The following is a 25,424-nucleotide window of genomic DNA, read 5'->3' on the forward strand; positions in this document are numbered from 1 at the left end:
AACTGGGAGACACCTACTACCTAAACTGGGGGACACCTACATACCGACTTCCTAAACTGGGGGACACATATCTATCTATCTATCTATCTATCTATCTATCTATCTATCTATCTATCTATCTATCTATCTATATATACTACCTAAACTGGGGGGACACCTATATACCTTTTTCCTAAACTGGGGGACACCTATATACCTACTACCTAAACGTTGCGATTATTTTCTGGTGAAATGCTGCCCACTGTACGATTATTTTGTGATGAAATGCTGCCCAGGGTGCGATTATTTTCTGGTGAAATTTTAGCCAGGGTGCGATTATTTTGTGGTAAAATGCTGCCCACTGTACGATTATTCTCTGGTGAAATGCTGCACTCATTGCGATTATTCTCTGGTGAAATTCTGCACTCATTGCGATTATTCTCTGGTGAAATGCTGCTCAATGTATGATTATTATCTGGTGCATGTTGCTGAAATGTTGTACTCATTGCGTTTAGTTTCTGCTAAAATGTTGCACTCATTGCGTTTATTTTCTGCTGAAATGTTGCACTCATTGCGTCTATTTTCTGGTGAAATGTTGCACTCATTGCGATTATTTTATGGTGAAATGTTGCCCACATTGCGATTATTTTATGGTGAAACATTGCTGCATAACGATTTTATGGTGAAATGCTGCCCCATTACAATTATTTTATAATGAAACGCTGCCCCATTACGATTATTTGGCACCTATGGCAGGGCCCCATCCAAATTTTTGCAAGGGGGCCCAGTGATTTCTAGTTACGCCCCTGACTACTACCTAAACTGGGGATACCTATAGTATGTCTACATTGGGGACACCTATAGACCTGGCTACTTTATACTGATACTAATTATTTAGCGCCAACATATTCCGCAGCGCTGTACAGAGTATGTATTGTCTTGTCACTAACTGTCCCACAGAGGAGCTCACAATCTAATCCCTACCATAGTCATATGTGTATGTATGTATCGTAGTCTAGGGCCAATTTTTAAGGGGAAGTCAATTAACTTATCTGTATCGTATGGTATTGGGATGTGGGAGGAAACCAGAGTGTCTGAAGGAAACCCACGCAGACAAAGGGAGAACATACAGACTCCTTGCAGATGTTGACCTGGCTGGGATTCAAACCGGGAACCCAGCGCTGCAATGCGAGAGCGCTAACCACTACGCCACCATGTTGCCATACTACTGTACTATATTGTACTGCCATCTTCAGCAGTACTTCACAGAGTATGTAGTCATGTCACTGACTATCCTCCGAGGAGCTTACAATCTAATCCTGCCATAGTCTAATGTCCTACCATATTATTATGTAGTTATATAGCATCCTCGACTCCAACTCCGACTCCACAGCTCTGCTGGCATCTTCTGCAGCACTTTGCAGAGAACATAGTCATGTTACTGACTTTTCTCAGGGGCGCTCACATTCTAATACCTACCACTATTTTGTGCGAGAGAACACTGGCTGTGTGTTTTTTGGGGGGAATATTTCCTACTTGCTTTTTTAGGGTCACTTTACTCATACCCGGGGAGAAAACATGGCCCCACCGACTTTGGGCTGCACTCTTACTAGGAAATTTGAACTGGCCACACCCACTGTAGGTTATGGACACGCCCACGGCATTCTGTGGCCACACATATATTTTCGCCGGGCCGCGCTTCGCGCACCGCCAACTCCCTCCCAGGGGGGGGGGGGCGCCATAGGTTTGGGGTGCCTAGGGGAGCCCAAACCCTAAATACAGCCCTGGGAGTGAGCAGCCTTTCCATCAGCAGGCACCTGTAGGCGCGTGCCTACAGTGCCTTATGTTATATCCGGCCCTGAACCTCATACTACATGAAAGTGACAACTTTAGCCAATTCAAAATCAGATATGTGTAGGCACCCTCAAGGAGGCTATTCATGTTGTGACGTTTACATTGGAAGAAAAGTTTGTACTTAATCGATCCACACCCTCAAAGAAAAAAACGTGAGATCATATCCTGCAATCAAAATGTATGGATTTTTTTCATATCCATGAAAAGATCAATCATGCCAATATTTTTTTCATATCTATTAAAAAATCCATCAGCTGATTGACCACTTTTAAAGTGAACAATCACTCGCGTTCCCATGCTTGTTGGCCGGTGACGGCCAAACCGGAAGTGTTCGCCGGCGGGTAGTGGACCATCGGAGCGGAGCTGCGAGGGCACCGATCGGCTGCAGGGGGCTGAGGGAAGCCCCGGGTGAGTAAATCTCATTTTTTTCCCCTGACTTTAGGTTCACTTTAAGGAAACGATCAATAATAACATGAGACACAAAGACAGAGGTGTCTGGCTCTTCTACTGACCACATATGCTATTGCTCCGTTGTTATTGCCTGATGAAGCGGGATCAAACCCGCGAAACGCGTTGCATTGTCCCCCGGAGTATGTAAATAAACTTGTTGTATTTGACAAACACATTGGCAATTTTTTTTGTCTACTTGGAGGCGGTAAATCCACCACTGCCTCCTCATTTTTTATCCTTTTGGCTCCTTTGTATCCATACTACGCAATCACATGATCGTTCAGATTTGATTGGGCCCACCAAGTTCTTTGTTTTCATACAATACGATCTGAAAAATCTGATTGAAAATACAATTGTTCATTAACACACATCCAGCTTTGATTGGCCAATGACTGGCCAATTTTACCACTTCCATGTAGTAGAAGAGCTTACCTTCATAACGTACTTGTCTCTCTAAAAGACAGACTTTTTCTCCCCCAAACGTTGGGAGAAAAAGTCCATACATCTTATACGGCTAATGCAGGGAGTCCCGGACTTGCTAAAGCCCGCCTATACGAACCGCCGATTCGTCACGTCGGGGAAATAGTCTGCCTTCTGTCCAATATGTGTCCCCCACTCCCTTCTCTGTGTCTCGTCTCCCCTCCCCCCCCCCCACTCCTCCTTCCCCATGTCTCTGCTTCCTTTGCTCCCTCCCCTGTGCCTCTGCTGCACCAGTGTACAGGTACAGTGTAGCAACATGTCTTACCTAATCCGCCATGCCTGCTGGGAATGCTGACCTCTTTGCTTCCGACTGGCTCCCCTTAGGGAACAGCTGTTAGCACAAGGCGTTCACTAGAGCAAGACGCACGGAAGGGAAGAGGTCTGTGATCCCCGTGGGCATGGCGGATTAGGTAAGACATGTTGCTACACTACACAACCTGTACACCGGTGCAGCAGAGGCACAGGGGAGGGAGCAAGGGAAGCAGAGACACTGGGGAGGGGAGACACAGAGGAAGGGAGAGGGGGCAGAGCGGACACACAGGGGACAGAAGGACAGAAAGGGACACCTGGGGACAGAAGGGGGGACAGAAGGGGACACCTGAGGACAGAAGGGGGGACACCTGGGGACAGGAAGGGATGAGGGGGACAGAAGGGAGGACAGAAGGGGGCACCTGGGGGCAAAAGGGGACACAGGAGGACACCTATTTTGGGAGAACATTATAAGATGCTCCTTGGATAAGAACGCCCCAGGTTTAGTGTATATTTATATATTATTTTTTATTTTTTTTCCCCTGGTTCTTGCCCTCTAAACCTAGTTGCATCTTATATTCCGTAATCTGTTCATAGTTTCCAAAATCTGTTGGCCCTCATACTGGCCTTAAAGTGGTAAACTTGGCCAATCATTTGTGTGTGTACAACCAAAAGCCGGGTACACACTTTCAATAATGATTGGCCAATCACTGATTCATTTTACCACCTCCGTGTAATATGAGGGTTTACTTACACATAGTAAACCTTCATACTATTAAATATATGTTCATAGTATTAAATATATGTTGACCCTCACAATGCATGAAGGTGTTAAAATTGGTCAGTGATTGGCCAATCATAATTGAAAGTCTGTACCCAGGCTTTAGGCTATATAAGCCAATCATTGTCAATCAAAACCTAGCAGCTGGTTAATTAACAAACATCTAAATGCTTTCAATAAAAACGACAGCTCTGATCCCAACAGAAAATCGTCAAACCAATTTTTTTTTTATTTTAAAGAGAATAGAAGATAAATTTCACATATTTTGTTGTTTACAATGCAGCCATTTACAGAGAGCGGCTATAAAATTACACTCGGCATCAATTCTACTCCCCTATTAAAAATGCCAGCACTTGTTATTTTTTCTGCACCGTTTTGTAATCTTACCTGCTAAGACCCTTATCTTCATAGAACCACCAAGTTCCTGAGTAAATATTCTGCCACAGATTTAAATCTTTAGGGGGATTTGATGCAAGTGGCTGCTGGATTGTGCGTCTCAAGAGTTCAAATCTAACACAAAAGACAAGCAAAGCGCCAGGATTATCTCCACTAATATTATTAAACAAAAACAGGGGGTTTTCAAACATTATTTTGTTTTTACAGCTGCAAAACGGCTCAGATAAACATGTCGAGGTTTCCAAACTTATTTCCCGCGCAGGGGAGGGGGGAGGAAAAAATGTCATTTTATTTAAAGAAATACATTAACACATGACATCTCCTAGAGGGTTTTATCAGAGAACCTGCATCAACCAGCGTGCTTTCAAAAGCGAGCTTTTATCTCAAACATTTCGCTAACATGCCTAGAGATTATTATTAGTATTTTCTGACTGTGATTACGAACATAAATATTTGCAGCCGTTAGTATAAAATTATGTTTTTATCGCATCTACGATTACATTTACCTTTCTTAAACTGGCAACAGGGATTGGGATCTGTGAACAAATTTTTGTAGTGTGAGCAAGAGTAAAAGAGGGCTCCACTAATACTAAGTTTTATTTTATGCAGTATATATATATATATATATATATATATATATATATATATATATGTATATATATATATGTATATATATATATATATATATATATATATATATATATATATATATATATATATATATACATATACACACACATATATGTATATATATATATACACACACACACACACACACACACACACACACACACACATACATACATATATATATATATATACATATACACAATATATATATATATATATATATATATATATATATATATATATACATATACACAATATATATATATATATATATATATAGATATATATATATATATATAGATATATATATATATATATATACACACTATATATATATATATATATATATATATATATATATATATATATATATATATATATATATATATTCAATTGCAAGTCAGTGATAAGTGAAAATTTTTGTAAACAATGATGTTAAACTCGATTTTCAAGCAAAAATGCCATAGAAAATAAGGTTTTGTTATTTTTTTTGCGCTATTTGCAAATTTTCGTGGAAAAGAAATATATTTTTTGTAGCAAAAATGTTTGCGGTATAAAATATTGTTTTTCCAAGTTTCCACGCTTTTCGCAGTAAAGTAAAGATTGTTCATGTTTCACAGAATACACAAAGACCTGGAAATACAAGCTATTTTTGCAAAAGTTTTCAATAGCATTTTCGATGCGAAAAAGACTGGTGAAAATTTGCAAGCAGATCAATACAGCTAAAATTTTTCTCTTGAATTATTTCACTTCTTTTCACCTTTTCATTATTTTCACCTTATTTCACCTCAACTATGAGGGCTAATTCATAAACAGATAAGGGCACTAACTCTAATACATTTTCTACCATGTTTAATTTTTTCAGCTTGTCCACAAAATACATTTTCAGCAGCTAACAATTAAAAAGTACTACAAAGTAGGTAACACAGCGATGTCAAATTTATTTCGAGTATTATCTTCCTTGCTGGGGGCATAAAGGTATTTTTTTTAAAACATATGAAAATATCTCCTCTGAGAAAACTCAGGAGTAAAGTTTATTGAATAGAAAGGGATAACATGAGTTAAAACAAAAAAGGAGAAATCATTTGTGAGATAAAACAGAATAGGGCAAGGGCACATATTCAGTTATCTTTTCTCATGAATTTTCCCCTGAGGAGATACATTTTCCTCTCATCTACAAAATAACTTTTTGATATATAAAAATTGAGAAATTACTAAACAGGTGGCTCTCGGCTCGTATCACAGACAGTTTGCAGTGAACATTCACTGTCGGACATTTACCACAAACGTTACGTGATGTTCGCATCTGCCTCATGTTTTAACATAAACCCATATTTTGACCCTCTACCCTAAAGTCAGGTGGGTCAGGACAGCCAATCAGGCATTTCTACCACATGGGCCACCATCCCCCCTCATAGAAGAAACAAATCTGTCTGCTACCTTGACAATCTGCCTGGAGTCGCGGAGAGCTGTGCTCAGGACCAGCCCACTATCACCATCCACCCCATGGCCAACAGAACCCCCCCCCAACACACTATTTATTAACACCTGGTTCCCAGCAACCAGAAGACCACCCCCAGTACAGTACAGGTAACCAGATGACCTCTCCAAACAACTCTCCCAGTACAATATAGGTAGCCAGATGAACTCACCGCACCACCACAGTAAAGGTAGCCAGATAATCTCCCCCCCCCCCCTCCTGTACAATATAGGTAGCCAGATGAACTCCCTCTCCTCCCCTTCCACCAGTACAGTACAGGTCGGCCGCCAGATGACCTCTCCCTGCCCTCCTTCCCCCCAGTACAGTACAGGTAGGCAGATGACCTCTGGTACAATATAGGTAGCCAGATGAACCCCCCCTTCCCCCAGCAGTACAGTAAATGTAGTCAGATGACCCCCCAGTATAATAACAGTAAAGATAGCCAGATGACCCCCCTACAGTATAGGCAGCCAGATGACCCCTCCAAACCCCTCCCCAGTACAATATAGGCAGCCAGATGAACTCCCCCCCCCCTTCCACCAGTACAGTACAGGTAGCCAGATGGCCTCTCCCCCGTCCTGCCCTTCACGAGGCATGTTCAATTATAAAAGTGAAAGTAACAAATGTAGTTTAAAAAACACTTTCTTTCAGCATAGTGTATAATACCATCTAGTGGTTATAAAAAAAATAAGATAAAATTCATCGTTATTAAAACCTTCACCCCCCCCCCCCATCCTGTGACCAAACATAAATGTGTGTTTTAAAAAGGGACAGTTTAAAACATACATAGTTACTTTAGGGTCTGAGCTTTTTTTTAATATGTATGTAGTGAGGGAATATTTCTGTTATTTTAGCAAAAGGGGCTTGTAATTATTGATAGGGTAAAAAAAAATCGAATTATATATTGTCGACATACATTGTACTAGCGTCACTAGGCAGTTTTCATGCTGAAATCAATCGGGAATTGTCCTTTCGGTGAATGGGAAGCTGACAGAACTTTCTCTGATCAGATTCAATTAGAGAGAGATTTGTCTCTTAGTTGAATCTGCCCCATCATCGCTAGATGTATGACCATCTTAACACTACCCATCTCTTCTTGCACATTATTTGCTATAAGTTGGACGCCAAATTACACACTGGGTGCCACTGTAGCGACAATTATCATTCATAGGTGCCAAATGGCGCCCAAATTACCTGCTTCTTCCCCAACCCTTTACCCGCCTCCCCCAAGTACCAACCCATGTACTTGCTGAGGTAGGCCTACCAGGTGTAAGGGCTACTTTATTGGTAGACTTGGTCTAGTGGTTTTATACAATTATAAATAACATAATAAACATAGCATTACCTTATATCTGGCCCATTCGGCCTTGAAGGAGGTTGCCAGGAAACAGCAATAAATGTCTCACTGACTGGAACTAAAGATGGTGGGCTTACACCCTCTGGTGTTGCAGGCTGAGTGGTAGCCAGTGTGGGGGAGCTCTCAGTACATCCCCCCAGAAACGACCCTCCACCAGAGCAGGCCAGCACCGTGACAGAGTAGTTAGTGTAAGGGGTGAGATCTGTCACTGTACAGCTTAATACGGTAGTATCAGTGATCACGACCCGAGGCTCTGGCATACGGACCTCATAGCTTAGTATCTTGCCGTTTGGTAACAGTGGAACTCTCCAGTTGACCTGAAAAAAAATGAATTCTACAGTTAAGTCAAGAAAACATCCTCGATTCAATAAATACAAGATTTCCCAAGTTATATAAGTTGCAAACTTTTTTCACTTGCTTGTCACTCATCATTAAAAATTACTTCAAAGCATCTGCCATAGCATATACTGTAATTCCCATCCTCCCTGCTCATAAGGTGCATCAATATCCATAGACAGGGAAGAGCGAAATGCCAATATTCTTTTCGCATTCGTTTTCGCATAAATAATGTTACATTCGATTTTCAAGCAAAATGGCATCGAAAATAAGTTTTGTTATTTTTCACAGTAAAAATATCAGCTTTTTGCGTTTCTGTGGTAAAAATATAGTTTTCACGCTTTTACCGGTGAAATATCGATTTTCCGTGTTTTAACACGAAAATTTAAATGATTTCCGTGAAAAAATTATCAAAATCAAACACAGCATTTTCGATGCAAAGATGACTATGCGAAAATTTACAAAGAACCCTGTCCATAAACAGTTTCTACCTATCAGAACTTGTGCCACTATATTGCCTCTGCGGCTGTCTCTATTGTCTATGGAGCAGTCAATGAAGCACTTGTGTACATCAATCTAGTTACTGTGGAGTTGAACACATGGTGTGAGGCAATTTGTCCAGCTGATCATTAAGGATGAGCAGGCAAAAAACATGTCCTAATTTCTCAGTGAATCTGGCTTTCGCTCAGTGAAAATTTCACAAAATTGCAGCCATAATTTGCCAATTTTTTTCGTTTGGATTGAAATCTATGGGCCAATCTCTACGGCTAATTGCAAAGCTTTCAAAAAGACCTTATCAATTTTGAGGGAAAAAAGTTTAAACCAGTGCAGCGTCATAATGAAGTGGATTGTGGCTCATTGTTAAGCCTCCAGACACGCTATTGTCACCAGACTTGCTACATAGGTCAGGTTCAATAGTGCCCCCAGGTTCAATAGTGTGGGAAAAATATTTCCCACACTATAACTTTCTAACTTTCAAAATGATCAAAATATCAAAAACTTCAATGTGCTTATGTTCTCTAAACTTAAGCACTTAACGACCGCCTAACACCGATAGGCGTCAGCAGGTCGAAGTGGTGTTACCATGGAAACGGCTGCTCGTTCGAGCGGCCTTTCCATGTCAGTTCACGGAGAGTGTCTCCATGAACAGCCTGCGAGCCTCCGATCGCGGCTCGCAGGGTAAATGTAAACACGCAGGGAAATAATCCCTGCTGTTTACATCATACGGCACTGCTGCTGCGCAGCACTGTAAAAGCCTCTGATTGGCCGGGGATCGCCGGCATCTGATAGGCTGAAGCCTATCAGAGGGGGCGCAGGATGGATCGCCGTCCTGTGCCGCTTGTAGGAAGGAGGGGAGGGAGGGAGGGGGAAGGAGGTGGAAACTCGCTGTGGAGGGGGGCTTCGAGCAGCCCCCCCCCCCCCCGCTGAACGAAAATAGCTGGCGTCGATCAGACCCCCCAGCAGGACATCCCCCTAGCGGGGAAAAAAAGGGGGGGGGGAAGTCTGGTCGTCCTGGCTGCCTGCTGATCTGTGCTGTGGGCTGGAGAGCCCACGCTGCACCGATCAGCGCAAACAAGCGCGGTTCTTAAAATTTCAAAAACTATAACATTCTAATTCTAATTTTCAAAATGATATTTATCGGGCACCCAAATGTATTAGCGTTTTGCATTTGACAGCTGTGGCTTGAAGTGGCCAGAACATTCACTGAAGAGCTCAGGCGCAGGGAAAAGACACTGGAAAATTGTGACACGATACAGAAGCAATGGGAAACTGGGACACCATTATAAGAAGGATGTTGTGGCAAGGTGTAAAGTGTGAAGTTGAGAAACACTAAAAGTGCCCACCAATGATACAATCTTGATAGTACAACTTTACCCACTCTATGCAGTAGAATGGTAAACTGAGTGAATATTAGGTCTAGTTCACACTGGAGTAATTTTCAGCTGCGTTTCAGAGCATTACTGATGGCTGGCGATCCAGCAAAACGCTGTAACAATGTATCCCTATGGGATCCTTCTCTCTCTGCAGCATTTGCAGTTAGTATAAATCCTAAACTTACTGCATGCAGCATTTCAGCTGTTCTGGTTGTGAATGTAGTGGGCGCAGAAGTTTATCTGGCATAATGCGCAGTAAAAATTGATGGGGACCTGTGGCTAGAAGGCATGGGGCTTGATTCACTAACCAGCGCTAAGTGTTAGCGCCGGTGTGAAAAGCCATTTTTTGCCTCTATCGCGCGCAAAGCTACTTCGCGCGCAGCTCCACTCACTGCGCGCACAGCGCAGGTGCATTTATATTAGTGCACGGTGCGATGATAACGTCGCACCCGCTGCCCCTTAAACGTCGTACCTGGTGCACCGTTTCAGGGGCACCCGATGTGCTGTTATCAAGGGGCAGCGGGTGCATTATCGTCGTACCGCGGGGCATTATCGTCGTACCGCACACTAATATAGGCGCACCCGTGCTGGGTGCGCTGTGAGCGGTACTAAGACTGATGTGTGGGCGCAAACTACTTAGTGCCATAGTTTGTCCCACTAAGTGATAAGGCACACTAACCGGCTTAGCGCCGGTTAATGAATCAAGCCCCTAGTCGGAAATGCCCATTTTTGATGCCATGTAAATGTTCATTTCCGCCAATGCCAAGTTCCAATTTCAGTTTTTTTCCCCATTTCAGTTTTTCCGATCTCGATTTTTGGATTTTCTAAATTCTGAGAAGTATTTTTTTTGTCATCTTTTTGCATCAGAAAATACGAAAAAAATGACAAAAACATTTGGGACTTGGAAAATCGGAATCTTGTGATTGGTCTTAAATTACTGTAGTAATCCAAATGTTTGCGCAAACATTTGGATTACTGCAGTAATTCAAGACCAATCACAAGATTCCGATTAGGCTAAATTTACAGAGTTGTGGTAAATCGCATTTCCGCGGAATTCTGATTTCCATTTTCCAATCGGAAATGCAAAAAATTGTAGTTCTGTGGAATACAAATGAACATCCCTAGTGGCCAGGCACACTGGGTAGACATGATAGCACTTGTAGTTCTCCTTCATGCTTCAGCCTCAGACAAGCTCTCCTCATATATACACCAAGCAGTAGAAGCCCTGAAGTTCTGTGCAGCTACACTGCACTTTACACCTCCATCATTTCAAGGACAATGTTTAAAGACGCCGTCCAGTGAGTTGGTAAAGTACACACAGCCACGCTCCGTGCCTCTCCTCAGGCTCCTGGGTTTTTAGGCTTTGGTTTGGCAATGCAAAGCGTGAAAGCAGCCGAGCCCGTAAGACTGTGTGTATTCACAGAAGCCTAAGCAGTTTGCTCAGTGACTCGGAGATCAGCCGTTTACGCTCCAGAGGCCACTATTGTTGAAGAGCCACGTCAACCATCGCGCTGCCTTATTTCCTTCACAGAAACAAGCTGTGATACTTAAGAGGTGTCTTTATCGATTACAAGGCAGCCATCGTATAGTAACCTTGGAGAACATCACTGAGGTTGATCGAGACATGAGCACAGTGTCCCAGCACCCAACCTATGGCTGTGGGGCCACACGTGGCCTTCCAGCAGAAACTGTGTGGCTCCCAGTCTGTCTGAACCATGAGAAGAAACTTAGAAACTTCAGTATTCACCGGTCACAGCATCATTTTTGGGAACTTTCAGCTCTATGATAGCCCAGTTTAGTCCAACCAGTGGTATAACTATAATTCATGGGGCTCCCAAGCATAATTTTGATGGGCCCCCCCAATATTCACACCCCTTCCCTTACCGCCCCTTGGTGCCCTTCACGGCCTTGTGGCCCATCTCACAATGGTTATAAAACAAGTGTGGCCATCAGAATCTTCACACCCATAACAAGTGTAGCCACAAAACTCCTGATCTGAAGTATAGTCCCCTGTATCCGAGGAAGGTAAGGTTAGTAGTTTGGGCCCCCCACAGCCGTGGGCCCCCCTGAGATTGCAGGTGCTGCTCCCCTCATGTTAGGCCCTTGTAACATTCAGGTCTCATTTCTTATCAAGATGATACTTTTTCTTTAAAATAATTAATAACAGCAACATTGGAGAAAAGTAATTTATAGCTCATTTTACTCCGGAAGAAACATGCTTCTTATTTTAATGCGTTTACATGTATTTTACATTTTATAGTTTTTCGGGATAGTGGTGCTTTAAAGAGTCACTGAAGTGAAAAAAAATATGATATAATGAATTGGTTGTGTAATACGGATAATTACTAGAAGATTAGCAGCGAAGAAAATATTGTCATATTTTTATTTTCAGGTATGTAGTGTTTTTTCTAACATTGCATCATTCTCTAATATGTGCAGATTACACAACACTCAGCATTCAAAATTATTTTTTTTCAGAGCAGTCTTGTGAACTATTGACCTCTCCTCTGGCAGAGAAAAAGAAAATTCTTCACTGACAGTTGAGATAATAAACTTCAGAAGACAGCCCTCTCCAAGACTTTGAAAGTCGTAGAGCTTAATGGCTTTTTTGCATAGAGATAACAACTGGAGTTTCTTAACGCTTCCTGTACTGCAAACAATTAGACTTTTTCTCTGATCCTAACGTTTTATTTCTTAGCTGTACTACAAATACAAATCATTATATCATAATTTTTTTTTCGCTTCAGTGTCTCTTTAAGTTTCATTTTGCTTTTATTCATTTTTCTAACTGTAAATATTTTAGTGAAGTCATGGGGTGTTTGATCGGTTTCCCCCTCCATACGGTGCACATGGATGATGACGGTCATGGTATGTGGATTTAATGCATCTTCTCCTTAGTGTTTTACTGCCTCGATATACCTGGACCCTTGCCTACCTTTTCTATAAAGCTTTTGATGAAGTTCTAATGATGGCACGAGAGGCGTCAGGATCTGTTTTAGAGTCTTTTCATTGATTTTTGTAATAATGAAAGCAGCTTTTAAAATCCGAGAGATCATTATCTTTTTTTTTTTTTTTGCCTACTTTGTCGCTCTCAATGTTTGCATTACTTTGTTCATCTTACGCATTTCAGAATACAGTGAGTCATAAAGTGTAACTCCAGTCACATAAATGGGACTCTTCTGCATTCCGTGACCGTCTAGTCAGGTTCAAATCAAGTAGTCCATGACCTGAGATTATTGTCTTTACTGTTTACATTCTTCCTTTGTTGTTCACAAACGATATCGCAAACAATCCGTAAGTATTAAAGACTAGCAGAAATTATGCCTATGCGTAATTACGCATCATAATTTGCATTTACGCAATCGTAATGCGAAATTTTTGGGGAAAAGCGTATTAAATTTTGTATGTAATTGTAAGTATTTGTAAATCACAAATGATTTTAGGTTTAATTTAGGTGTAATTTTGTGCCGAATTCGGCGGCGAATAGCAAAGCACCCATACACGCTATTGCTACCAATATTGCCACATATGTTAAAGTGAACCTCCGGACTAAAAATCTACTCAGCAGAACTGAAAAGGCTTGGTGTTTCTTTAACAGTTTCACAGCATCAGAACTTTGTTTTTCTTACCAAAGCATCATTTTTAGCTGCATTTTTAGTTTAGCTCCACCCATCAAAGAAAACTGCCCGGGCTTTTTTTCCATGATGCTGTGCAAAGCATGATGGGATTTCCTATGTTGTTATTCATGTTGCCTAGCAACTGGGAGGGGTGATCAGCACACAGGACAGTTGGAACTGTGTCTCATGCTCCCTGTCACCTCCTTTCAACCAAAAATATGGCTGCCCTCATGAAATCAAACATTTGCCTGTTCTTTTAAAACCGTGTGGGTAAGAGATTATATTACCTATCTATTTTAATTAACATAACTAATGTAACTTAATGATAGTATGTTTGTTTAGTCTGGAGTTCCTCTTTAAGGAAAATAGTGGGTACAAGTAAGAAAAAAATACTTTTTATAAAAAGACCTTGTAGTTTTTTTTCGAGAAAATAAATTTTAAAAATACAAAGAAAAATTGCCAACGTTGGCATAAAATTACATGTAAATTATGCGTAATTGATGTGTAATTCCAAATGCTTATACAAAATTAATTGAATTAATTTGTAATTACGTATAGGCGTAATTCCGAAAAATGTACGCAAACATTTGCGTAATCGTAATTAGATGACTACGATCATCACTGGTAAGTATGTACAGGGAACAATAACTATGCAAACTAAACTCCAAGTACAAGTTAAAAAGTTATAACTTTATTAGTTAAAAGAAACTTCTGTTCCAAAAGTACTCATCATAGATCCAAGCAAGCTGTTGTAAGGAAGTGGCAGGAAATCTGTCTCCAGGATCCCCATCTGACTGCAATCTGGGCTGTCCAGCAGGTAACAAAGGCTCTACAGCGACCAAGTAAAATATATGTTTCTTTTTATTCAAGAAAAACGCAATCCAATGAAGCGAGGGTGCTCCCTCAGGAAACGTGTTAGATTATGCTAATCTAACACGTTTCCCGAGGGAGCACCTTCATTTCATCGGAGGTACACAGCAAATCTTTACAGAGGTACTACAACAATGGGATGAAGCAGGCGTTTTGGGTGACAGAGGCATCTATGCTTGGAGAAACCACCTACTTCAGCAGAAGTATGATGGAGGGGACTCTGAGATCTACTGTAGGAAGTAATTTTATTGAGCATTTGGCCACTTGAGAAGATAATGGCAGCAAATTGGAAGCAAAAGCAACAATTAAGACAACATAAGTTGAGCACTGATTAGCAGCAAGTCAAACTTGAAAAATAAAAATCAGTAGTAGAAAGTTAGACTTATTAGTTTGAGGTAAAAGGTTAGGATTAGGTATTAGAAAGGGTATTTTTGTTACAAAAGGTGGACATGTTAGGCGCCAGACCAGAAGTTGTCATGTAAGAGGGAAGTTAGAGTTGAGGGAACACAGGAAAAGAAGAACCAGAATCCACTGATGAAGAAGCCAGCATCAAAAACCCAAAAGTTCACGATCCTAAACCACATATCTGGAACACAGTGGCAGCACCGAAAACTATGGGACACTAATCCTGGTGCACCTATTCCAGAATCTCATTGAAATCTCCTTCTGTCTGAACTTCCCATTCTCTAGCCTCTGCACTCCTGCGGGGGTTGCCTAGAAGGTAATAAAGGTTCATAATACACAACTATTGTGGTGCTTTACTTTTTTCTCAAGAACACTACAGGTATGCTTTATATTCCCGCTGCCTGCATTCTAGAACACCGCTAAACCCTTGCCATATCTGATCTGTATGCAATGTGGGCCTCATGCCATGATTATGATACACACATAATTAATAGCGAATAACATGCCAAAATGGGTGGTGTTCTGTCCTGCACTAAATTTACCATAATGACAAATATTTGTGTCCATTTAATGGCCATAAATTAATCACGGAAACTGTAGAGACAGCTGAGAATTGATGGCCTTCACTTGGGAAGTGATGTTGTAAAAGACTGAAGACATCATTTTGAATTTAATAAGGGTCATTAAATGCACAAAAGAAGTCTCAATCGCCGGAGCTGGTGTGCTGCACAAAAGACGTGGATGCATAAAACAGTTATATAAACTTCAAGGCAGAGTCGAAAACTCTTTTCAAGTGGAGATGATGAGTAAAATGAGGGAATATTGTTTTTTTTGTGTGTTTGTGAAAATAAGGCACATTTTGTTTTGCAATAACTTTTGGAATCACAGGATAAGATCAAGAATGTGGCCCCGTTCACCATCCACAATTCCCTCCTCATTATAACTTTCGCCCATAATGTGGTAACCCCTATGTGACAGGCTAATGGAGGCACAAGTGCTGACAGAACCAATAAAATAAAAAAATATGACAAAATATGAATGATACCTCTGTTGTCACTCTGGGAATCACACTGAAAATGGTCCTAGATGTCACACGGATTTATACAAATCTTTTTTATATTTTTTATATTTGTCAATTTCTAAGCATAGTTTAGTGTCAGCGAGCTCTGCTTTTAGGTCTTTTTTTGTGCCTCGAGTACTGTGGCTGTATTGCCCACTCTGTCCTCCAGTTCTCTGGTGCAGGTTGTCAAGTCTCTGATCTCTTTTTTGAGTTGGCCAGCTAGTTGTCAGCCACTGTGTCCAGATCCCGGTGAAGCAGGGCTTTGAGTTTATCTATCAGCATGGCCTCTTTAGGGGTCCACTCTAGGGTGGTGTCTGTTGCCATTGGTTCCTGTGGGGAGCTCTTAGAATTTTTGGAGTGGGAGCGTACAGTAAGTGCAAGGCAATGGTGGCTCCTGAATGTGAGGAGGCCGAGGACACCATGCTTGCTGGGCTGCAGCAGAGCCTAGCGGTAGAAGCGGAAGTGGAGGGTGATCTGCGCAGACGCGAACCCTTGGAGTTTTGGCCCATAACTGCACGGGTATGTGATAGTGCCTTAGAGGGGTAGACGAAGCAGAATAAGTCACTGGGAAAGCCCAACCACCATACTTGCCAGCCACACACACCCCACTCATACTTGTCATTTTCATGCTTTTAATTTTTTCCATATTTGTCTCTGTTTTCTGGCAGCTCCTTCAGAGGCACATTTCATGGTAGGAGATGCCTTTCTCCGCTTTCTGGCTTCACAAAAAGTATGCTCTGCACAGGCCCAAGCACAATCCTTGTAGCAGTGAATAGTGGTGAATGAATTTGCACTCAACCTCCTACTTCCAACAGACATGCCCCCTGTCAGATGTGCTCACAGTGAGACCAACTGCAGCAAAAAAAGATCCAACAATGCTCCCCCCCCCCCCCAAAAGGGCACCATTTAGGGGTGGCTTTATTCTGTGAAGGTTGCAAGTGATACAAAAAGGTTATTACGGAATATCCAAGCAACTCGAGATGACCCAAAACTACTAGTAGGAAAATATAGGGGTCTAAAAGAGACTGAAAATCCCTCCTACTAAAAAGCCAATGCTCAGTGTAGTTTGCCTTCTTAAAACAGAAGGTATTTGCAATAATTCAGCTTTAAGTGATAGACTGTGGTCTGGTCTCCCACAATGCACCACAAAGCAACCCTGTAGCTTATACATTTTACAGAGCCACATCAACCTAACATGCAGGCAGCCTATTAACTTCCATACATATTTACATCCGTGCGGCCATGCAGTAACACGCAAGGGAAGAGTGGATCAAGCACCCACCCCCGAACCACTATCCGCTTGCATTTTAATGCACAGATGTATGGATAACCAGATCTTAAAGAAAACCTGTAACGAACCCCAACCCCCTCCCTGGGAGATACTTACCTTGGGAGGGGGAAGCCTTTGGATCCTAATGAGGCTTCACTCGTCCTCTGGTGTACCGCCAAATCCAGCACTGCGACCCTGCGCAGGCACACGCCGCTCTTCATTCGGGCTAAGGAAAAAATAACCGAGCCCAATAGTATCTGCTCTACTGCGCAGGCGAAAAAGCACTTGTGCCTGCGCAGTAGAGCGGATACGATCGGGCTTGGCTATCTCCGCCTTAGCCTGAATGAAGAGCCGCGCCTGCGCTGGATCGCGGTTGGTAAATATTGCGTTGCTTGACAAGCCGCTTGTCAAGCCTGGCAAGGAGATTTCGGGGGAGCCAGCGTAGGATTCTACCAAGTTACAGAGGACGGGGAAGCCTCATTGGGACCGTGAGGCTTCCCCCTCCCGAGGTAAGTATCCCCTAGATGAGTCCCTTTAAAGAGACACTGAAGCGAAAAAAAATATATGATATTATGATTTGTATGTGTAGCACAGCTAATAAATAAAACATTAAGATCAGAAACATCAGTGTAATTGTTACCAGTTCAGGAAGAGTTAAGAAACTCCAGTTGTTATCTCTATGCAAAAAAGCCATTAAGCTCTACGACTTTCAAAGTCGTGGAGAGGGCTGTCTTCTGACTTTTATTATCTCAACTGTAAGTGAACAGTTTTCTTTTTATCTGCCAGAGGAGAGGTCATTAGTTCACAGACTGCTCTGAAAGAATAATTTTGAATGCTGAGTGTTGTGTAATCTGCACATATTAGAGAATGATGCAATGTTAGAAAACACACTATATACCTGAAAATAAAAATATGAGAATATTTTCTTTGCTGCTAATCTTCTAGTAATTATTCATAGTACACAACCAATTCACTATATCATATTTTTTTCCGCTTCAGTGTCTCTTTAAAGGAATCATCAGGCTAATAAAAAAGCTTTACTTACTCGGGGATAACTAATGTGCCTTAGCAGAAGACTCTAGACCACGTGCGAGTTATTGACAGTGGCACGTGGTTATTGACCTAAAGTTATTGACCTAGCGAAATTGGCATCTACACCGGAGGGGACCGGTAGCCACTGGAGCTGCGGCAAGGGCACAGGACAGCTGCCAGGGGCTGGAGGAAGCCCCGGGTAAGTAAAGCTTATTTGTTTTATTGCCTGATGATTCCTATAATAACTTTTTTATATAACACTGGCAATTTTGCGGGATAAAGCCACCCCTGGTCTGGATGGTGCCCAGTTTCTCTGATTTCTCCTCCTTAGCTCGTTTCCTAATAAGGCTAATGAGTGGCCAGAATTCTGTACTCTGACAATTGACAGCTCTGTGTCCCTCTGCAAAAACTTGCAGTTTAGATAAGCAGAAACCTCAGAGCTCACTGTAAAACTAGCTATACATGTATAGATTGTAGTGTTGGGCGAACAGTGTTCGCCACTGTTCGGGTTCTGCAGAACATCACCCTGTTCGGGTGATGTTCGAGTTCGGCCGAACACCTGATGGTGTTCGGCCAAACCGTTCGGCCACATGGCCGAACTAAGAGCGCATGGCCGAACGTTCCCCGAACGTTCGGCTAGCGCTGTGATTGGCCGAACGGGTCACGTGGTTTGGACCCGAACGCGCTCTGATTGGCCGAACTGTCACGTGGTTCGGGTAAATAAATATCCGAACCACGTCATATTTCCGCCATTTGTCTGTGGGTTTAGCTTTGGGTAGGCAGGCAGGGTAGTTCGCGCTCCAGCCACGCTAGCCAGGGTCCCCCCAGTCATTGTGTCGCTGCTGGGAATAGTAGTACACCGCTCGCTCAGCATTCTGTTTACTGCCACTCTGTGTACCTCGCTCAGCCACACTATATAGCATTCTGTTTACTGTTCTGTGTCTGCTGGGAATAGTAGTACACCGCTCGCTCAGCCACACTATATAGCATTCTGTTTACTGCCACTCTGTGTACCTCGCTCAGCCACACTATATAGCATTCTGTTTACTGTTCTGTGTCTGCTGGGAATAGTAGTACACCGCTCGCTCAGCCACACTATATAGCATTCTGTTTACTGTTCTGTGTCTGCTGGGAATAGTAGTACACCGCTCGCTCAGCCACACTATATAGCATTCTGTTTACTGCCACTCTGTGTACCTCGCTCAGCCACACTATATAGCATTCTGTTTACTGTTCTGTGTCTGCTGGGAATAGTAGTACACCGCTCGCTCAGCCACACTATATAGCATTCTGTTTACTGCCACTCTGTGTACCTCGCTCAGCCACACTATATAGCATTCTGTTTACTGTTCTGTGTCTGCTGGGAATAGTAGTACACCGCTCGCTCAGCAACACTATATAGCATTCTGTTTACTGCCACTCTGTGTCTGCTGGGAATAGTAGTACACCGCTCACCCGCCACTGTATAGCATTGTGCTCTGTGTCGCTGCTGGGAATAGTGGTACACCGCTCACCCGCCACTGTATAGCATTGTGCTCTGTGTCGCTGCTGGGAATAGTGGTACACCGCTCACCCGCCACTGTATAGCATTGTGCTCTGTGTCGCTGCTGGGAATAGTGGTACACCGCTCAGCCACACTATATAGCATTGTTTACTGTTCTGTGTCTGCTGGGAATAGTAGTACACGGCTCGCTCAGCCACACTATATAGCATTCTGTTTACTGCCACTCTGTGTACCTCGCTCAGCCACACTATATAGCATTCTGTTTACTGCCACTCTGTGTCTTCTGGGAATAGTAGTACACCGCTCACCCGCCACTGTATAGCATTGTGCTCTGTGTCGCTGCTGGGAATAGTGGTACACCGCTCACCCGCCACTGTATAGCATTGTGCTCTGTGTCGCTGCTGGGAATAGTAGTACACCGCTCACCCGCCACTGTATAGCATTGTGCTCTGTGTTGCTGCTGAGAGTAGTGGTACACCGCTCACCTGCCACTGTATAGCATTGTGCTGTGTGTCGCTGCTGGGAATAGTGGTACACCGCTCAGCCACACTATATAGCATTCTGTTTACTGTTCTGTGTCTGCTGGGAATAGTAGTACACGGCTCGCTCAGCCACACTATATAGCATTCTGTTTACTGCCACTCTGTGTACCTCGCTCAGCCACACTATATAGCATTCTGTTTACTGCCACTCTGTGTCTGCTGGGAATAGTAGTACACCGCTCACCCGCCACTGTATAGCATTGTGCTCTGTGTCGCTGCTGGGAATAGTGGTACACCGCTTACCCGCCACTGTATAGCATTGTGCTCTGTGTCGCTGCTGGGAATAGTGGTACACCGCTCACCCGCCACTGTATAGCATTGTGCTCTGTGTCGCTGCTGGGAATAGTGGTACTGTATAGCATTTCTGTACTGCCACTGTACTGCTGCCAGTTAGCGTGTACTGTAAGGATAAGTGAAATGAGGAAGAAATCCGGTGAAAGAGGGAGGGGCAAGGGAAAAGGTGTTTCCCCTGACGGTTCACGTACAGGCCACAGGGGAGCACCCAAGAAAACCCACTCAATACCGCCCATGTTGTCCAGGACAACAACCCTCACAAATCCAAAAGAACAGGACCAGATAATTACTTGGATGACCTCTCAAGCGTCCAGCAGTGGGTTAAGCAGCACCAGCACATCACGCACGAGGTCCGAGTCCTCAGCCAGTTACAAGGAGCCAGTGGGCACAAAGCTGACACAACTGGCACTGGCAGCGACACCACGCACACAACTGCCAGATAACCAGTCCGATGAATTACCTCAGGACACAATGGGGTATTCGCAGGAGCTATTCCCAGCCCAACAAACTTCCACCTTTCAAAGGTCAATGGAGGAACAGCCAGAAATGTTGTGCCCGGATTCACAACCATTAACTGTGGGAAATGCACCGCGCACTGAAATACAAGGCGAGTCCGAGGAGGACTCGGAAACCCAAATCCCAGAGCAAGTTGGGCAGGAGGGGTTGCAATTGCAGGAGGTCTGCCGACAAGATCTGGAAGACGACGTTGGAGTGAGCTGCGCAGAGGTTGTTCTGGGGAGCTCTACTCCACGGCGGCGGCCCCCCACAATGACATATGACGAGTTTGAGGAGATGGAAGAGGAGGGTATGGACAATGTGGACAGAGACCCAGATTTTGTTTGTGAACGAGAACATCGCCGTCGTAGCAGCAGCACAGATGAGTCTGTTGAAGAACCCACTGCTGCACGAGTTCGCCTTGTGCCACAAGGTAGGCGGCGCGCAATTTCAGGCACCACAAGCGTGGAAGTTCAAGTGAGAGGCAAAAGAGGAGCAAACAGAAATCGCCAGCAAGGCAGGTGCTCCAAAGTCTGGGCTTTCTTTGAAGACTGCACTGAGGATGTTACCATGGCGATTTGCAAGGTGTGCAAGACCCGCCTGAGCAGGGGGAAAAGTATTAACAACCTCTCCACCACCAGCATGAGCCGCCACATGCTATCCCAACATCCCACTCTGTGGGCAAACTCGGCAGGACAGGGTACCAGCAACACTGCCTCCCTTGGGTTCACCAGACTCACCACCAGACCCACCTCAGCAGCAGCGGTAGCCCAGCCATTGCATGGTTCACAACATTCACAAACATCAGACGACGCTGACACTGTCACTTTCCGGAGTAGTGCTCTTGAGGTCTCCCAGTCTTCATCAAACACAACAACCAACAGCCCTTCCGTGTGCAGCGCTACGGTTCAGTTGTCTGTGTCGGAGATGTTTGAGCGCAAGAGGAAATTGCCAGCAAATGACCCCCGGGCCGTGGCAGTAACAGCCAGCATAGCCAAGCTTCTGGCCTGCGAAATGCTGCCATATCGAGTGGTGGAGACAAACAGCTTCAAGGGCATGATGTCAGTGGCCATCCCACGTTACGTGGTTCCCAGCCGCTACCACTTTGCACGCTCTGCAGTGCCTGAGTTGCATGAGCACGTGGTCAGCAAAATAACCCAAAGCTTGAAGAATGCCGTTGCCTGCAAGGTTCACCTCACCACTGACACCTGGACGAGTGCGTTCGGCCAGGGTCGATACATCTCCCTTACCGCGCACTGGGTGAACCTTGTGGAGCCTGGCAGCGATTCCTCACCTGCTACGGCGCGGGTTTTGCCCACGCCACAAACAGCTGCACCGCCGTCCCTCCCACTGGATAACAACAGCAGCACCTACCTCTCTGACTCCTTCTCCTCCAACGCATCTCAAAGCTGTACCTCATCCGGAAACGCTAACCCAGCAGCAGTAGGATCGTGGAAGCAGTGCAGCACAGCTGTTGGCATGCGTCAGCAAGCGTTGCTGAAGCTGATCTGCCTTGGGGATAAGCAGCACACAGGGGAGGAAATTTGGAAGGGAATAAAGGAACAGACGGAGTTGTGGCTGGCACCGCTGGACCTGAAACCGGGCATGGTTGTGTGTGATAATGGGAGTAATCTCATTCGCGCTTTAAGGTTGGCTAAGCTGACACACATCCCTTGCCTGGCGCACGTGATGAACCTAGTAGTTCAGCGGTTCCTGAGGACATACCCAGGCGTGGCCGATCTTCTGTTGAAGGTGCGTCGAGTGGCCAAACATTGTAGAAATTCCAGTACTGCTTCGGGGGCACTCGCCAAGATGCAGGAGCGCTTCAATCTCCCCCACCATCGCTTGCTGTGTGATGTCCCTACGCGCTGGAATTCTACGCTGCACATGCTAGCCCGCTTTTGTGAGCAGAAGAGTGCAGTGGTCCAGTACATGACGGTGCAGTACCGAGGCGCATCCGGACAGCTGCCAAGCTTCTGTGGATCCGATTGGGCCAACATGTTGGACCTCTGCCAAGTCCTCCAAAATTTTGAGCAATCCACGTTGCTTGTGAGCAGTGACAACTCTTCAGTCAGCATTACCATACCACTGCTGTGTTTACTGAAGAGGTCAATGTTGAAAATCAAGGAAACAGCTGTCATGATGCAACTGGGGGAATCTGAAGGAGAAAACGATCAGCGTGATGGTACCAACATCAGGCCATCCGCCTCAGGGAACGCTGGCCCCAGCAGCTATGACGAAGAAGAGGAGGAGGAACAGCTGGAGTTGGAGCAGGAATTTCATGCCACCACTGACGAGGGCCAGAGCGGTGCACGTTGGACTTCCACAATTCAGCGCGAATGGTCAGCAGAAGCAGACCAGGAGGAAGGTGACGACTATGATGCATCACAACAACTATCACAACGCTCACAAGAGGATGATGAGGATTCTGGTAGGACTCTGGCACACATGGCTCAATTCATGCTAGACTGCATTGAACGTGACCCACGCATTGTGCGCATTTTGGACAACACCAATTACTGGGTTTATACCCTTCTGGATCCACGGTACAAACACAATGTTCCAAAACTGCTTGAAGAAAGAGTCAGACAGGTCAAAATGGAAGAATACCAGCAGGCCCTTGTGGAGACTTTAGAGAGGAGATTGACATCCTCCCCCTCCTCTAGCCAGTTGTACGCCGACAGACTGACTTCCGCAAACCCAGGACGACCAGGAGGGCAGCAAACAACGCAAGCCGCAACTAGTGCCCAAAAGGGAATGGTATCGGCAGTGTCCTTGGAGTGGGAAAATTTTCTGACACCCATGCAGCAGCAGCCCACTGAACAGCAAGCGTGCAGATCCACCTCCAACACCGATCGCCTGGAGAGGATGGTCAAGGACTACATGTCAGATGACGTAGCTGTGTCGAACAATCCATCTGCACCCTTCAACTATTGGGTATCGAAGCTAGACACCTGGCACGAACTGGCAATGTACGCAATAGAGGTGCTGGCTTGCCCGGCAGCCAGCGTTAAGTCGGAACGCTGTTTCAGTGCTGCCGGAGGCATCGTCACAGATCGGCGTATCCACCTCTCCACAGAAAATGCAGACCGTCTGACTCAAATTAAAATGAATCAATCCTGGATTGGAAATGACTATGCAACACTCCAGGACCCCAAACAAGTAACATGACCAATGAACATCTGGGATGGTGTAGCGTTTCCGGTCCCTGTTTATTGAACCTCTCATCTGTATTACATTTATGACTACATGGCGGCAAAAAGCATTGCTGCTATATCCGCACGCTTTTTGTCCTCATGCAAGGCCTGGGTTGTTGTGTCTCACAAAGCGTGGCCTTCTCCTCCTGCGCCTCCTCCTGTTCCATCACGTCTGCTGCTGCTGGGTTAGCATTGCCGCGTGGTCCCTGTTTATTGAACCACTTATCTTTATTACATTTATGACTGCATGGCGGTACAAAGCATGCTATCCGCACGCTTCTTGTCCTCATGCAAGGCCTGGGTTGTTGTGTCTCACAAAGCGTGGCCTTCTCCTCCTGCGCCTCCTCCTGTTCCATCACGTCTGCTGCTGCTGGGTTAGCGTTGCCGCATGGTCCCTGTTTATTGAACCACTTATCTTTATTACATTTATGACTGCATGGCGGTACAAAGCATGCTATCCGCACGCTTCTTGTCCTCATGCAAGGCCTGGGTTGTTGTGTCTCACAAAGCGTGGCCTTCTCCTCCTGCGCCTCCTCCTGTTCCATCACGTCTGCTGCTGCTGGGTTAGCGTTGCCGCGTGGTCCCTGTTTATTGAGCCACTTATCTTTATTACATTTATGACTGCATGGCGGTACAAAGCATGCTATCCGCACGCTTCTTGTCCTCATGCAAGGCCTGGGTTGTTGTGTCTCACAAAGCGTGGCCTTCTCCTCCTGCGCCTCCTCCTGTTCCATCACGTCTGCTGCTGCTGGGTTAGCGTTGCCGCGTGGTCCCTGTTTATTGAACCACTTATCTTTATTACATTTATGACTGCATGGCGGTACAAAGCATGCTATCCGCACGCTTCTTGTCCTCATGCAAGGCCTGGGTTGTTGTGTCTCACAAAGCGTGGCCTTCTCCTCCTGCGCCTCCTCCTGTTCCATCACGTCTGCTGCTGCTGGGTTAGCGTTGCCGCGTGGTCCCTGTTTATTGAACCACTTATCTTTATTACATTTATGACTGCATGGCGGTACAAAGCATGCTATCCGCACACTTCTTGTCCTCATGCAAGGCCTGGGTTGTTGTGTCTCACAAAGCGTGGCCTTCTCCTCCTGCGCCTCCTCCTGTTCCATCACATCTGCTGCTGCTGGTGCTGGGTTAGCGTTACCGGTCCCTTTTCCTGGAACCTCTTCTCTGTATTACATTTATGACTGCATGGCGAAAAAAAGCATGTTACCTGTGCAAAGAAACATGACATTTTCCACATTTAAAAGACAGTTTTTCCTTTGAAAC

At 44.5% G+C, this 25,424-nt stretch overlaps 1 protein-coding gene across 7 annotated transcripts in view; it reads right to left on the minus strand.

Moving 5' to 3' along the window:
- The window catches only part of USH2A (usherin), a 1,078,291-nt gene that overhangs the window by 365,749 nt on the left and 687,118 nt on the right, over positions 1–25,424 (minus strand). For all 7 annotated transcript variants that reach the window (XM_068232882.1, XM_068232881.1, XM_068232884.1 and 4 more), the window contains 2 exons: positions 7,645–7,973; positions 4,181–4,303 (listed from right to left, as the gene is read on the minus strand). In XM_068232882.1, coding sequence (XP_068088983.1) covers positions 4,181–4,303; positions 7,645–7,973 — 452 coding nt within the window. The remainder of the gene's footprint in view (positions 1–4,180; positions 4,304–7,644; positions 7,974–25,424) is intronic.

Source organism: Hyperolius riggenbachi, chromosome 4, assembly GCF_040937935.1.
Source record: "Hyperolius riggenbachi isolate aHypRig1 chromosome 4, aHypRig1.pri, whole genome shotgun sequence".
Taxonomy (NCBI): Eukaryota; Metazoa; Chordata; class Amphibia; order Anura; family Hyperoliidae; genus Hyperolius; species Hyperolius riggenbachi.